Source organism: Diceros bicornis, chromosome 11 (genome assembly GCF_020826845.1).
Source record: "Diceros bicornis minor isolate mBicDic1 chromosome 11, mDicBic1.mat.cur, whole genome shotgun sequence".
NCBI classification, from domain to species: domain Eukaryota; kingdom Metazoa; phylum Chordata; class Mammalia; order Perissodactyla; family Rhinocerotidae; genus Diceros; species Diceros bicornis.
This window is the reverse complement of record NC_080750.1, coordinates 34,860,130-34,874,389: the sequence shown is the minus strand read 5'-3', so window position 1 is coordinate 34,874,389 and position 14,260 is coordinate 34,860,130. Positions and strand designations below refer to the sequence as shown.

At 44.7% G+C, this 14,260-nt stretch overlaps 1 protein-coding gene across 1 annotated transcript in view; it reads right to left on the bottom strand.

Moving 5' to 3' along the window:
* Positions 1-11,757: 11,757 nt before the first annotated feature.
* C11H4orf51 (chromosome 11 C4orf51 homolog) overlaps positions 11,758-14,260 on the bottom strand; it is a 33,520-nt gene continuing 31,017 nt past the window's right edge. Inside the window, exons 5-6 of the mRNA XM_058550144.1 lie at positions 14,099-14,172; positions 11,758-11,929 (exon numbers count right to left, since the gene is read on the bottom strand). Coding sequence (XP_058406127.1) covers positions 11,822-11,929; positions 14,099-14,172 — 182 coding nt within the window. The 3' untranslated portion in view covers positions 11,758-11,821. The remainder of the gene's footprint in view (positions 11,930-14,098; positions 14,173-14,260) is intronic.

Genomic DNA, 14,260 nt, shown 5'->3' with positions numbered 1-14,260 from the left:
TTTTAAATGAAAAACATTTTAGTTTGGGTATAACGAAAGAATACACTAAATATTCTTAATCTGCCACTTGTTTAAAAATACTCTCAGCCCAAGAACTCTAAGCACATTATGAAAACTCTCAGGCACTTTGTTGACTTGAAAGGCTCCACATGTTTACAGAGACACAGGGAAATAACTGATCTGTCTCCATCATCAGACAAGTAAAGTCAAGAGAGCATACACTGGGCTGGGACAAGAGAAAGTTATCTAGCCATCCTCTGGCCTGAATGTAGGGCTCCACCCAAACCATCCCAGAACGGTAAGTGTCTTTCCGATCGCAAAGATTTCTAGATAGGAGATGCCATCACTTGGCTTCGGTGTTCTCTTATTTTAACTTTAACTGCAATTCCTAATTAGTCGTCCACAGACTTTTCAGTGTGTATTATAAAGGACCACCAAGCCCCCCGTCCCCTTATGTCCCACTTCAAATAGAGTAGTCTGTTAGAACATTCTCCATGCAACAGGTTTGGTCAGCATTTGTAGTCTCTGCCTTTCTCTCTGTCTCTCTCTCTGTCTATCTATTTTCTGGGTTCCCCTAAAAAGCAAAACTCTGAGAAACCAATGTGTGGAACTAGAAAGAGTGAAGCAAGTAAGAAAGGAAAGTCAATCCCAGGGTGCATAGGCAAGCTAGTCACTGCTGTGAACAGCTGGGATGCAATCCCCTGGGAACCCTCATGAGGAGCTGTGTACATGTGTCTCAGTGTTGACGGCCCAAGGGATAGAAGACAGAAGGGGCTAGAGCAGACCCAGGGAGTGTTAACTCTCTTGCACTTCCAGGTTTGCTCATGATTCAGAGTGGTTGAGTAGGTTCCCACAGGCAGCCACAAAGGTGGCAAAGAAGCCCAAAGTGCAGAAAGCAAAAGACGCTTGGTGAAGCTGAGGTGAGGTGCTGTCAATTACACCTGACCATAGTTGGTTGCTACAGCAAGGAGTGGAGTAAGAAAGTGAGTTTGTGAGATGGGGAACAATAGGTATCCAATAAAATTATCATATCTGGCATGAAGGTTGCTATCACTTTAGCCTCTAAACCAATGTTGGCTACACATCCAATCTTTGCGTTAGCTCAAAGCTCTTCTCCTTTCCCCCAGCAGGAGTTGGGCAGAGCCAAGGACAGTGTTGGGTCATGATGCTAAGGAATGGAAGAGGTGGCACATGAGAAGCAGGCAAAGGCTCTCATCTATGTGGCAGTCTCCTTAGAGTCCTCCCTTCTTTGGGGCTTGCTTTTTGATTTCTCTAATGGAATTGAGCTCTTCTAGGACTCCATTGGGGGAAGTCACTTGACAGGGACATGGGCTGCCTCCCACCTCAGAGAGCCTCCTTGATCTGGGAAAGCCACATGAGAGCCCAAATGAGGCCAAGGGAGAAGAGCCATCCCCTAGGCTTCTGAGGCCAACCTCAAGCCAAAGCAAAAGGCATCCTGGTGGCTCTCATAGGTCCCAATTTACCATGAATGGGGATCCAACAAAGGGGTTGTTGGCTGGACATAAAATGGTTATATTTACCTGCCATTTTCTCTGTATATATATCTCCTTCAGGAACCTAGGGCTGGACAGGGAGGTATCTGTCCTCATGGAAAACAGCTGATTGAAAATTGAAATATTCAGGATATGGGTCATCTCTGTTTCTTCCCATCTCTAACCCACAACTAGCAGTCCTTTTACTAATGGAAGATTGGACTAAGCATGGAATAATGGGTGGTTACATAGATACATAGAACATATATATATGGGCCGGCCCCGTGGTTTAGTGGTTAAGTGCGCACGCTCTGCTGCTGGTGGCCTGGGTTCGGATCCCGGGTGCGCACTGACGCACCACTTCTCCGGCCATGCTGAGGCCGAGTCCCACATACAGCAACTAGAAGGATGTGCAACTATGACATACAACTATCTACTGGGGCTTTGGGGGGGAAATATAAATAAATTAAAAAAAAAAAGAACATATATATGAAGAATGTATAGAGTACATACATAAAATAAATATTAACATAATAGATATGTATATGTGTGAGAGCATCCAGAAGGAAGGCCATAAATTTTATTATTCTGGGATTCACAATATTAAAAGATAATATTTTTCATATTTCCCTTGTGCTGCTGAAAATAAATACAGGTTGATGAAAGAGTAACATATGAAAAGAATAATTACGGGTCAAAGAAATCTCATTAATCAGAATATCTCCTTGCCCATCACTTCCACAATTAAATAAATGGGCATAGCAATGGGTCACCACCACACTATCAGTCAGGGTCCCATCTTTTTATGGCATCAGACAACAGACACAGCAGCAACAAGAGCTAAATACGCAGAAGTCTTGTATCTTTTTTAATGGGCAGAATAATAATTTCCTGCTGATGAAGGACTTTACAATTTGGCTTGTCTGCCTGTGAGTAAGGCTAAATAGTGTACATGCATGGTTTTGTGTCACAGGATCCTGTCTTTAAATACGAGCCCCTCACATTACCCATAATCCATTGCCTCTCTCATTATGATTCTCCACACCTGTTCTTTATAACCCAAAGTTTCCATCCCAGTTGGCCATATTCTAAAGCAAGTCTAAGCCTATCCTACCAATCACTGCTCCCCTCACAGACTCCCTTCCACTCCAACCTTGTCCAATTTCTCTCTCTCCTTTTCATTCACTATTTAATGAGCAACAAATACGTGGAAAGTCATGTGCTAGCAGCTGGTAAGAAATGGAGATAAGTAAGATATATTTCCTAGCTCTAAGGAGTTTACCATCCAATTGAAGAAATACATGTTTGAGCAAATGCATTATAATACTGGAAAAATACACATAAATTGCTGTGGAAATACTGAATAAAGAGCCACCAATTCCAACCAGGGTGAGAGGAGGCTCTATGGGGGATGTAGCATGCAAACTACAATCTAAAGGATGAGTAGGATTTTCATAGACAGAAAAAAGTGGGAAGGGCATTCCAGATTGAGACAACAGCTTGAGAAAAGTCAAGAAGGTGAGAAATTGCCTTGTGGGTTCTGTTGTGCTAGGAGATAATGAAACCAAACAAAGCCAGCTTGTGTAGGGTTTTGAGTCCCTTGTTAAGGAGACTGAACGTCTAAACTACTCTGTAGTTAATAAGAGCTAAGAAAAAATTTTGAGGAGGAGAATGGCATGATGTGACCAGTTTTAGGAAGATAATTCTAGCAGTGTTACAAAAGGAAGACTCAAAAGACAAAAAACATCCTAAACCAAAGCCATCATCCTCTCCCTCACATCCGCCCCTTAACCATGTATTCCTTAGCCCCATAAGGGCACACCCATCCTCCAAGTCACACAAGCTACAAAACTTGGGGTCAATTTTGCCTCCTTCTTTCTCTCCTCCTCTTTTTCTCTATCTCTCCTCCCTATCTTTGGACAGCTAATCCATCAGAATCCTGTTTATTTTATCTGCCATGTACGTTATGAATCTATCCTGTCCTTCCACTCTTAACATCCTGGTGCAGGTCCTTTGCGTTCTTGCCAGGTGTTTTGCAATAGTTTCCTGCCTGAATAGGATATTCTTGTGTAGAAAAGACTGAAAAATTCATTCCAGAGCTCAGAAGAAATTTCATGATCAGACTTGGAGACACAAAGACAATATTTGGAGCCAGCGGAGAGGGTGATAACATCATGGTAGCATCAACAACAAAGGCACCAAAGATAGAATCTTGGAAGATACCAACTTTAATGGAGACAGAGGAGGAGGCAACATGGGAGACAAGAAGAAATAACCATAGAAGTCTTAGACAAGCATAACACTGTTAGAGAAGCCAAGGTTAGAGAGACTTTTACATGAACTTGGACAGAAGGATGAGCAGGGTGAGGCTGAATCTCACAGCCTTTACCAATTTGATGGTACTTGGTGATCTCTAAGGATGCAGTTTCAGTGACAGGTTGGCGTGGAAACCAAATTCCAATAGGTTAAAGAATGAATTGATGGTGAGGAGCTGGTGACAAGGAGAAAAGCCTGCTCTTGTATTAAGTTTGGTATTCAAAGAAAAAAAAAATCATGCACACCTAGTACTTGCCAAAAGATGCCAAACCTTCCCTTCCCTCTCAGGGAAATCTAACCTTTTCCCATTCCCTGCTTCATATTCCTTCAAAGAGGAGAAGCACAATCTGCTGATATCACAATCCCCAGCCACACTCCAAACAAATTTTCCATATCCCTTTTGGTATAACTCATCCTGTGAAGTGCATGCAGTCTGTCTTCACACCATCCCTGCTATTGCTGTCTGCCTGGACCAGCTTCTGTTAGCCAAAGAGGAAGGAAACAGGCTGCATGGATAAAATTTAGTAGCACTTCTAAATACAAGAGGGTAGAGAAGTGCAAAAAATGGTCAAGGGATGGAAAGTAACCTTCCACCTCCCCTCTACTGTGGCTAGAATTATAAAATAAGGATTCCAGTGTGGAAAGATGAAGGTTTAGAAAGGAATACAATAGGCCTCAAAAACAACATGATGTATATGGCGAGAGAGCACAGACTCAGCCACCAAATTCCAGAATATTAGACCTAGGAGTTAAATCTTGAAGCTTAAAACGGGTTGTTTATGTGGGAGCCCTGGTCTCATGCTACCCTGACTAACCGTCCCTCTCCGATGCATTGCTAACCTGACCTTTATGGAGAGCAATGGATCTCAAACCCGTCTAGGCTGCATACTACTTCAGCTGGGGAAAAAGAGCTACAGCTCCATTATCCTGCCATGCTGGCTGCCACCTCACCACCAGGAAAAAAATAACTCTCATCAGACATAATGGAAAGAAGCGTACTGGGTTTTATAAGATAGAAATGAAGTAGTCTGTTTTTTATTAAATATCATGAGAAAATTATTAATTCATGCCACAAACACAAAAATAAACATTATCATATTGAAAGCATTTATTCTGGAGACCATCTGGCAGAGCCTCGCAGACCACACTTTGAGAAGCAGAGTGTATGTGTCACCGTGGCGGGCTCTTTCATTAAAGTAGCAAATCCAGAGGAAGTGAAAATTTAAGGGTTTTGATGGGAGTACTTTGCAGTAATGACATCTGCTAGATACTTGTCACATGTTTCTCTAGAGGTAGGCTTGCTTTTACAAATGCTATTATATGAAAACCTAAATTTTCAAATCAAGGGGTAGTTATTATTTCAGAATCTCTCCCTTTAAAAATGGATTTTTTCCTGGGCACCAAATTCCAGAAGAGTATTCACATACAAATGTATAGAGCATTAATTGTTTAACATAAAGGATGGAGGGACGATGAAGGAGAATGTAGGAAATCTAAAGAGCCACAATCAATTATAGATTAACCAAAAATGGAAAATACAGCATCTTGAAATTATAAAGTAAAGGCATGTTCGGGTTTTTTGTTTGCTTGTTTGTTTTGTAAAATGCAGTTTTAAAAACCTCACACTGTCCCATTTTTTGCAGAAAGGCAGGGATAGCTATAATTTGGAAAGTACATCTCCTCTCTAGAGATGGATAGAGCTCTGGTTACAGACAAAGTGGAGGAAATCTTGCATTCCAGAAAATGAGAAATGCTGCTGGCAACTGGAAGAAACACCCAATTCCCTTGAGGATCCAAGTGAACTGTTTTCTCCTGGCTGCCCTACATTTTCAGAAGACTCCTGAACTTAATTTTGTTTGCTTCTTCTGCCTTCGTTTGCTCAGAGATGTTATTGTTGGTTGAATATCAGTTCTGTGTTTGAGCTTTTCCCAAATCTCTCTCCTCTGTGTCACACATCACGTCCAACGGGTGGACCCAGACAATCCATGGAACAAAGTCCTCAGTCTAGAATAGGCGAGGTCAGCAGAGCATGACTTTGATAGCCTTTCAGTACTTGAGAGTTCATGTCCACCCTGGTCCTCCTCAAGACCATCAGGCATCCACCTACCAAAGTTCAATCACTACGAATGGAGTCATCTGAAAAGGGCCACATTACACGTCAAATGGTATTAATATGATACACTGCATCACTACTTACTCAGGCATGTCTCAGACTCTAGTGAGAAGAGCAGCATCTATCAACTAGGAGCTCAGTATTTGTCAGGGGTGTTGGGGCTGCAGCTACTCAAGCCCTAATTACCATTTAGTTAGGAGAGTGAGTAATTCAGATGATACAGGCTGCATATGTTTACTGTCTCTTTGTATCGAGCACTTAGAAGTGGAAGAAATAGCCCTCATGCAATCCAAATCTCCTGGGAGAATTTGGGCCCTCAATGATTACTCTTATATTCCTCATACTTTTAAAAATTTAATAACTATTTTTCAAAATCTTCTTTAGACATTTTCCTCACCTTACTGGCAATGTATCCTTCCAAATCTTCCTCTTCTCCCTCTCTCTAGAACCCCTTAAAATTCCCTCCAACGTTTGGCCACAGAGTCCCTTTTCTCTCCTCCTTAGCACTTTATTAGACAGATCAATTTAACCTTTCTGGTTTTTTCCTCACTACCAGACATCCTGGAACTAGAAAGACCTGAGCCTCAGATTGAAAGAGCTAGTCAGTCCCAAAGAGGATAAAATTTAAAAACAAACTCACACATAGAGATATAATAAAACTCCAGAACATCAAGGTGAAAAAGACAGTCCTAAAATGTACAGTGGGACACAGATAGACCTACAAAGGAGTGAGATTCAGACCAACCATAGCAGTTTCAAGAAAATAATGGAACAAGTTTAGAAATGCTCAGGAAAAATAAATTCAAACTCAGAGTTCAATAACAAGCCAAACAAACACTCAAGAGAGATTAAAACAAATTCTCAGACACACAAGCTCTTAGAAAAATTTATTATCCACAGACACTCTCTGGTGGAGGAAGGAGGGAAAACAAAAGAAAAGCTACCAGAGGACGTACTCCAGCAAGAAGAAAAATGAATCCAAAAGGTAATCAAGTAGCAAAGGAGAATGTATTCATGTTTTATTTTTGTAATTAAAAAGTAATTTTTGGAAAGGTTGGGGAGAAAGGAAGGTAGGAAACACAATTTAATTCTTTACTTTTCTTTCTATTTCATATTACCTTTGCATAATATGGCATTAAAGTTTACAAACTGCTTTTGGATAAATTGCCAAGAGCCAGAATCACAGGACCTACCAAAATATGTTTTAAGAAGAACCGCGTTGGGACAAATAGTAATTCCAATAAAACTTGGAAATGCACTCCCTGAGTGTAGTATCGCACTTCTTGCCATGGAAGCTGGCTGCCTTACACCAGTCGTCATGATGACAGTGACAGCGGGTCTCAGGAGGAGTGAGGAACATCCGATTTAGCAGACTGATTGCCTTTCTTACTCTGCCGACCAAGTTGGACTAGATTATGAATTAGTAGAGAAGGAGACGAATGGAGGTAAGGACTTGAAAATTTCAGACCAGCTGAGGCACTGAAAAGGAAACTCATTAGAGGTCCAGGCTGAGGTCTGTGGACTAGAGGCCTGTGGCTGCCAGCGTGCAGCAGGAGGGACCAGCTTTGCGCAAGAGGCCGGCTAATGAAAGATCTTAGGCTCCACAAGGCTTCTGTGGAGATGTTCATGGTACTACTGCCTATGTCAGATGCCATGAATTTAGGGTTTGGAATCTCTCGCTTGACTTTTTTTACGCCATCCCAGTGTGTGCCAAAAAAACAGCAGCTGCCAAAAAGCAAACATTTTCCTGTCTCTAAAAATAAAATGCTGGCAACACTTCAGGCCCCTGTGCCAAGACCTGGCCCTTCCCAGGATAAACAATAGGTGGCCAAGCTGATCAGAGGCAAGCACTGAGCCCTGAAGTAGGCCTAGGTTCAGCCTCGAATGCCAAGGTCAGGGCATGTGCCGCTGTAAAGTTAGAGGTAGCCCTCCCTCCTCCACAACTGATGGAGGGCAGCTGCTGCCCACCTCCCCACCAGGGGCCAGGTGTGGCTGACAGGGGACAGCCTCGGGTTACACCAGAAACCTTGACCCAGCTGAGGTCACACAGCTCAAACCAACCCCTGCCCCCAGGGCCCCAGGGTGCATGGTGACAGATCTGAGATCCTGCCCAGAGACAGCTCCCTGGGAAGGAAAGTTTCATAAGTACCCATCAGCATTCGTGACTCAGGGCTGTGCCATCACCTGTCAAAACCCCTCATGCCCAGCTGAGAGCCTTCACCTGCTGGACACAGGCCCAACCAAATGACCTTAGTGTGTGAGTGCTATAATAACAGTATTGTTCCCACTCTAGTTGCCTCCCAGCCCATCAAATGCTTCTACAGCGCTTGTTCAAGGCCCTCTGCCTTGTCATTAGGGTTCAAATCCTCCCTAGACCATAAGCTTGGCTTTTTGCAGGTTTGGGTTAGGGGAGGAGAGAGACTAAATATAGCAAATATTTGCAGGCATAATCACTCCATAAACATGCTTCAGTGGAAGAGAGTGTGGGGCTGACCCAGGTGACGGATGTCACTCACCCGAGTGTCACATCCTAAATAAAACTGAATGAGCCCATTCTCCTGCAGAACCAGTGACGCCTGTTCACACTATAAATATTTATGAAGTCATGGTCCTTAAAAGACTTTATTTTTCCAGGTAAGTAGACTTTAATGAAAAAGTTAAGCAAAGCTTTTCCTGCAATTATGGAATAGTCACTGTAGCTTTTCAGTGGGTATTGCATGGAAAGGAAAAGAAAAAAAGAAAGAAGAAAAGGAAAAGTAAGTCCCCTTCCATGGGGCTGCTGCATGGAGATCTCATTTATGCCAGTCAAGGTTCATTCTCATTCAAAAAGTGACAGCCTTGTCCGGAGTGGCAGAAACCAGAAGAAGCGCTAGCAGTCCCAATCAACCCAGGCCTGTGTAATGAAGGGAGCACAAACAGATCCTTGTCACCCAAGTTCAGACCCCTCCCACCACCTCTGCTGGGAGAGACATTCTCCTTAGCGTGCTCAGCTCTCTCAGCCTGTCTCTTAGTAACAGAAAAAACGTACACCTCACCCCGTTACTATGCTCATTTGAAAAGAATTCTCAGAATGTGAGGATGTGTGCCTGGATGTCTCTGGGTGTTTATGTAAAAGTCCACCTCTCCTGCTCTGAATTACTCCTCCTTACTGCATAAGCAATGGCACCCCAGGACGCCCGCCAGAATCTGACCAGGTTCTCCTGCGTTCTTCACCATGCACCACTGCAAAGAAACACCCCTTGGGCTCCCAGCAGCACAGCCACACTCCCCTCCTCCAAGGCCCTGTGGCAATCCTGCCACCTAGAGCTCCCAAGCCATTGTCTCCAAAACAATACACGCTAATTTTCATGACACTTTGCAGTTTACATGTTACTCATCTCTTCAACGCATCAAAACCTTTGCCCAAGTCCATCAAGACTGTTTCTTTCCCAGGGATGGCCTTCTGCCCAGGCTCCCTTCCCCTCCTAACCTCAGGGTGGCCCCTGCTCTGTCAGACTGAACTGGCCCCATTGGGAAAAGTTGAAGATCTTCTGGCTATAGCCTCCGGGAAGTCTTGTTCCGTAAGGAACAAGAGTCTCTAGTTTTGTGAAGTGAGTGTCTTGCCTGTGCCTATCTGGGGAGGCCAGGGCTGCCATGTATGGTCCGTGCTCTGTGCCACCCACCTCTCCGTGTACATCGGAGTTCCTTGCCAGGACAGCCTGAGTCATAAAACTCAGCACATTCCTTAGGCGTTGGATAGCCTTTCCTTGTTATTACATTGCTTTTGTTTTATGCAGCACCTGGTTTCATTTTAAAAACCCAAATAAAATCTCATGATTGGGTTGGGTGGAGTAGAGGGATAGGAAGGAAAGAAAAAGAGAAAGGAGGGCAGCCTAGGTTAGGGGAAGGAAGAAAGGGCTGTCACTCCCCAAAACAGGCAAGACCCAGAGAGTGAGTGAACTGCAGAGGAAAGGGCAGGAGAGAGAGAGAGGATGTGCTACAATTTAATTGAATTTGATCAAAGTCCTTTTGGCTGTGTGTGATAAAGCACTTAATGTTTAGGTCTCTTCCCCAAATTAGGCCCAAGTACTCAAAGATTTAGTACTCTATTCATCAGCCACTTGACCTTCCCTAAGTCTCCCCGCTTTCTGAGTCTCCTCAATAAAATGACAGACTTACTTTCGATGAATTCTAAGGAACTTTCCAGTTATAACACTCTATGACTCTATGAGCCAGCCTGTTCCCTTTTTTCTCGGACCACAAACCCCAACCCACGTGTAAGGGAATACTTTTCCACAAGCTAATATTTATTTTTTGTCTTTAGGGGGTAGAGGATCGGGGGACAGCAGCAGGGGAAGGTGTAGACCCAACCATACAAATGTTGCTGGTCAAACCGAATTTCTGTGGCCAGGTTATTTTGTAAAATCATCTGTAAAGCTGTTAACATAGAGTTTTAGAATTAAAACATAATAAGCTATGCCTTGCATACAGTAAAAAAACAAAACACTGAATGAATAATACCCACTAACCTGGAGAAGTGTATTTTCTTGGAGTAGTAAAACATATTAATTACAGTACAAGACCAGGACCATTAGGCACTGGACTCAGAACTTAAACGGAGGCCTTCACCTCCCTCTGCCTGAGATTCTCTAAACGAGGCTGGCCAGGGCAAAAATCTTGGAGGTTCCTGAGTGGCTCCAAGGCTGCATTTTCAACGCACGGTTTGGCGAGCCTAATGGAAACCATACGAAGGGATCCCAGGAATCAGACCAGATGGCTTCCCGGGAATGCATTTAGCCTAACCTGGGCTAAGGAACAAAAAGAACCACTAGGAGGTTTTTTGGGGGGGAGGGCGGGGGGTGGTGGTGCGACTTTTAATTACCTTTAATATTCAACAGAAATCATAAAGAGAAGGCCATTCTTGGTAAGTGGGAGCAGGGGGCAGGGAGCCGGGCGGGGGTGGGGAGGAAGAAGGGGTAGGAGGCGGCTACTTTCGTAAGCACACGTGGTTCTGCCTCCCCTCCTAGAACAGCAGCTGCTGGGGCCCTCTGCCGCCCTGGCCGGCGGCGGGCTGCTTCCCGCGCGCAGGGCTCCGCGCCGCCCCGCCGCGCCTGGGCCCTCCCTCCAGCGCGCTGCGCAAGGCTGGGGAGGACGGTGGACGGGGGGAAGAGGCGGACCGTGGGGGGGATGCAGGGGCAGGGAGGTGGTAGAAGGAGCAGGAGGCTGAGGACCGTGGCTGCGGAGGAGGAGGATCTGGGAGGAGAGGGGAGGCGATCCGAAGGGAGGAGGTGGCAGAGGAAGAGCGTGGCGGGGAGGTGGGGGCGGGCCGTGGATGGGGCGGGCCGTGGGCGGGGCTTAAAGGACGCGCGGCCCCACCAAAGAGAGCCGGGCCGGGACAGGCCGCGGCCCCCTCGCCCCCAGGCTCCCTCTCCCGCCGCGCCTCGAGTCGCCCCCGCCCGCCCGACGGCCGGAGCCAGTTTGCTTGCCGGCGGCGGCGCCCCGCGCGGAGGGAAACCTGGCGGTGGAGGGCTGCGGCTCTGCTGGGCGACTGCTCTGAATACAAAAACGCCTTTCTCACGGCCCTGCGCCCTTCCGGGGCTCCCAGATGCAAGGGACTGGCTCTTTGAAGCTGGAGCCCACAGCTGTGGGGGCCACGCCACCCTGTCTGTGGTTCTTGCAGAGCAGTATGGTTCCAAGTATTTAATTTAAAGGAAAATTTAATATTGATTATCACGATAACTTTTGTCCCCTCTTCCAATTTAAGAGAGAAAGAAAATGAGGGATGGAGGCGTTTGAAGCCCAGGGAAGTGTCCAAGAAGGCCAACCTGCCAAAGTCCAGACATTCCCGGGCCCTCTCATACCTCCAAGTCGTTAATTAAGCAAACTCCGGGCCTCCAGCTTTGTGGCTTCGTTTTCCGATTCAGCTAAATGACGATAACGGCCCTCCCAGATTATAAACGGAGTATTGATCAGCTTCTGAGTCTTCAGACGAGCTAACCTTGCTTGCAGAATTACACTGTACCTGAAGCTGGAGAAAAATGGCCTGGTTGTCAACACTCGCCCATCTGCAAAGGTTACTTTTTGCACAGAATTGGGAATTAAATTGCCAAGTCGTCATTCATGAGCAGGAGTTGGGCTTGTTCCTGCATTTTCTTCCATCTCCTTTAACCGTCTGATTTTATATATTGTGTCTCTGTCAGGAAGGCCAGATCAATAAGCAGGAGAGGAAAAAAAAAAGGCAAGAACTCTTGGAATCACTAGCTGAACCGCCCACTGCTTCTCAGCTGCCCTTTAGTCATCCGTTAGCGGTAAGATTCTTTCTCCTCCTTGTCTTCCCTACCATTCCTTCAGTCCAGACATTCCTGGACTACATTCCTGGGTGTGAATTTCTCTGCTTTCCAGTTTGACATCATGAACTTCTTTAAGATAGGACCCAGACATATAAATACTTAGAAGATGATTATCAAAGGCATGCATGAGACACCAGGCAAATACATTTTAAAGTGAGAATATTGTTAATGATGGATGAAAATTCATTCAGTCCTGACTTGTTGCTGAAAATTTCATTCAATCTCTACTTTGTTGCTGATGAGGTGTTTGTACATTTTACCTCTCAATACTTGTTCTCCTCCCCCAAAATATAATGCCTATAAAAAAATTAATATTTTTGCCTTGTCTCATAAATTAAAAGTCATGGATTTATTTTTTGGTCAGAACTCTAGGCCCAAAGTTTCCCAAACAAGTGCCCCATATTAATTGTGCAGGGGATGAGTGTGTGTGTGTGTGTGTGTGTGTGTGTGTACTTTTAGCCTGTTGTTGCACCATAAAAACAAGAGCAGGATGTAATGTCACTAATTTGTCAGGATTTGTTGACTTAAAAGAGGCTACTGTGAGTCTAGAAAATTCGCTTTAGGGGAGGGGGTCGGGGAAGCACCTCACAGTGAAAGGCAACTGTTCCCCAGAACAGCTGCAGATGCTGGCAGTGGAATTGCTTGGCGCCAGTACAACTCGGTGCAGCAAGAGGGATTTATTTATTTAACAATAGTTAATGATTCTCCCAACAACTCCCAGGAGCCCAGCTAGCAGTAAATATACTTTCAGGAAATTGTCTCCCCTTCCTAGAAGCATGCACCAACCCTACAGTGAAGGGAGCTTCCTGGCTGTCCACACAAAATAACTTTCAGTGGACTGCCCAGCTTCTGATGCCCCCAAACCACTTCCTCCACAGTCTGCCACAGCCCTGCCTTCCCCAGCATGAAATGCTCCCTAGGAAAGTTATCAGGTCCTAAAGCAGAAAAATGCACCATTTCTGGAAGGTCACCATCAAATAGACTAGTTACCTGGGAATCGAGGTGGGCAGTCCAACCCTGTCCCATTAGCTAAATTTATTAGGTTAGCTAGTTGGTGCCCATAGACTAGCATTTTCATAAAGTGGTATTTATTTATAACTGGTGGTTCTTGTGATAATGTTAGGTGGTACTTGAATAACATTTTTTATTTCAATGCTCAGGTTTTTTTCTAATACACATAACTAGCATACCAAACCCATGGTATCACAAATATAATTACTTACGGTGAGGCTGAGTGTTTTTGTTTTTTTTTTTAAGTCAATTTAAAGAAAATAAAAGTAAGAGGATAGCAAAAATAGTTGTAACTGTTTTGGAATTCTTAAAATATAAAAAGAATCCCATTTTAACATGCTGTTAAAAATTACTGGATTTAAGAAAGTCTGATCAGGCAAGACAGAGCCTCTGCTCTGGGCCATGTTGGGGAGCGGGGGCAGTGGGTGTTGGGTGGCAGAACAGGCACGTGAGGAGAGTGCACCCAGGACTCTGAGCACCCAGGATGGGTCCCCACAAGGGAAAGACAATCTGAGACCTTTTTGCCTTTTTTGCAAGAGGCAGAATCCAACAAATCACTCATATCACTGATGAAAGTTGGGACAGTACAAGAGCAATTATCCCCGAAGTCTCTTTGAGGCTTATTTCCAAAACAACTGGAGAGTTCTATACCAGAAATGTTCCCGATGCTTTAAGGAAGGCTGCTTATTAGAATAGTCTCCTTTTCTCTTTGTCATTTGATTGTAAATTAGGGATTACCTTCACACCAGCTCTAAACATACACACGCCACCACCCTCACTGCCGCACTGTGCACACTGACTGACACTACCCCAGGGATCCACAAAAGGATTCTTACACACTTCAGGAAGTCTCTCCTTTGTCGATTGTAGTTCATCAGGTTCTCATATGCTGGCTTTTTCATTTTCACATCTAGCGTGAAGACACAGAAAGCCAGTGTTTAAGTGCTTGTGGTAAAGAGAGTCTACCATAGTCTGAATAAATGAGATGTACTGATATT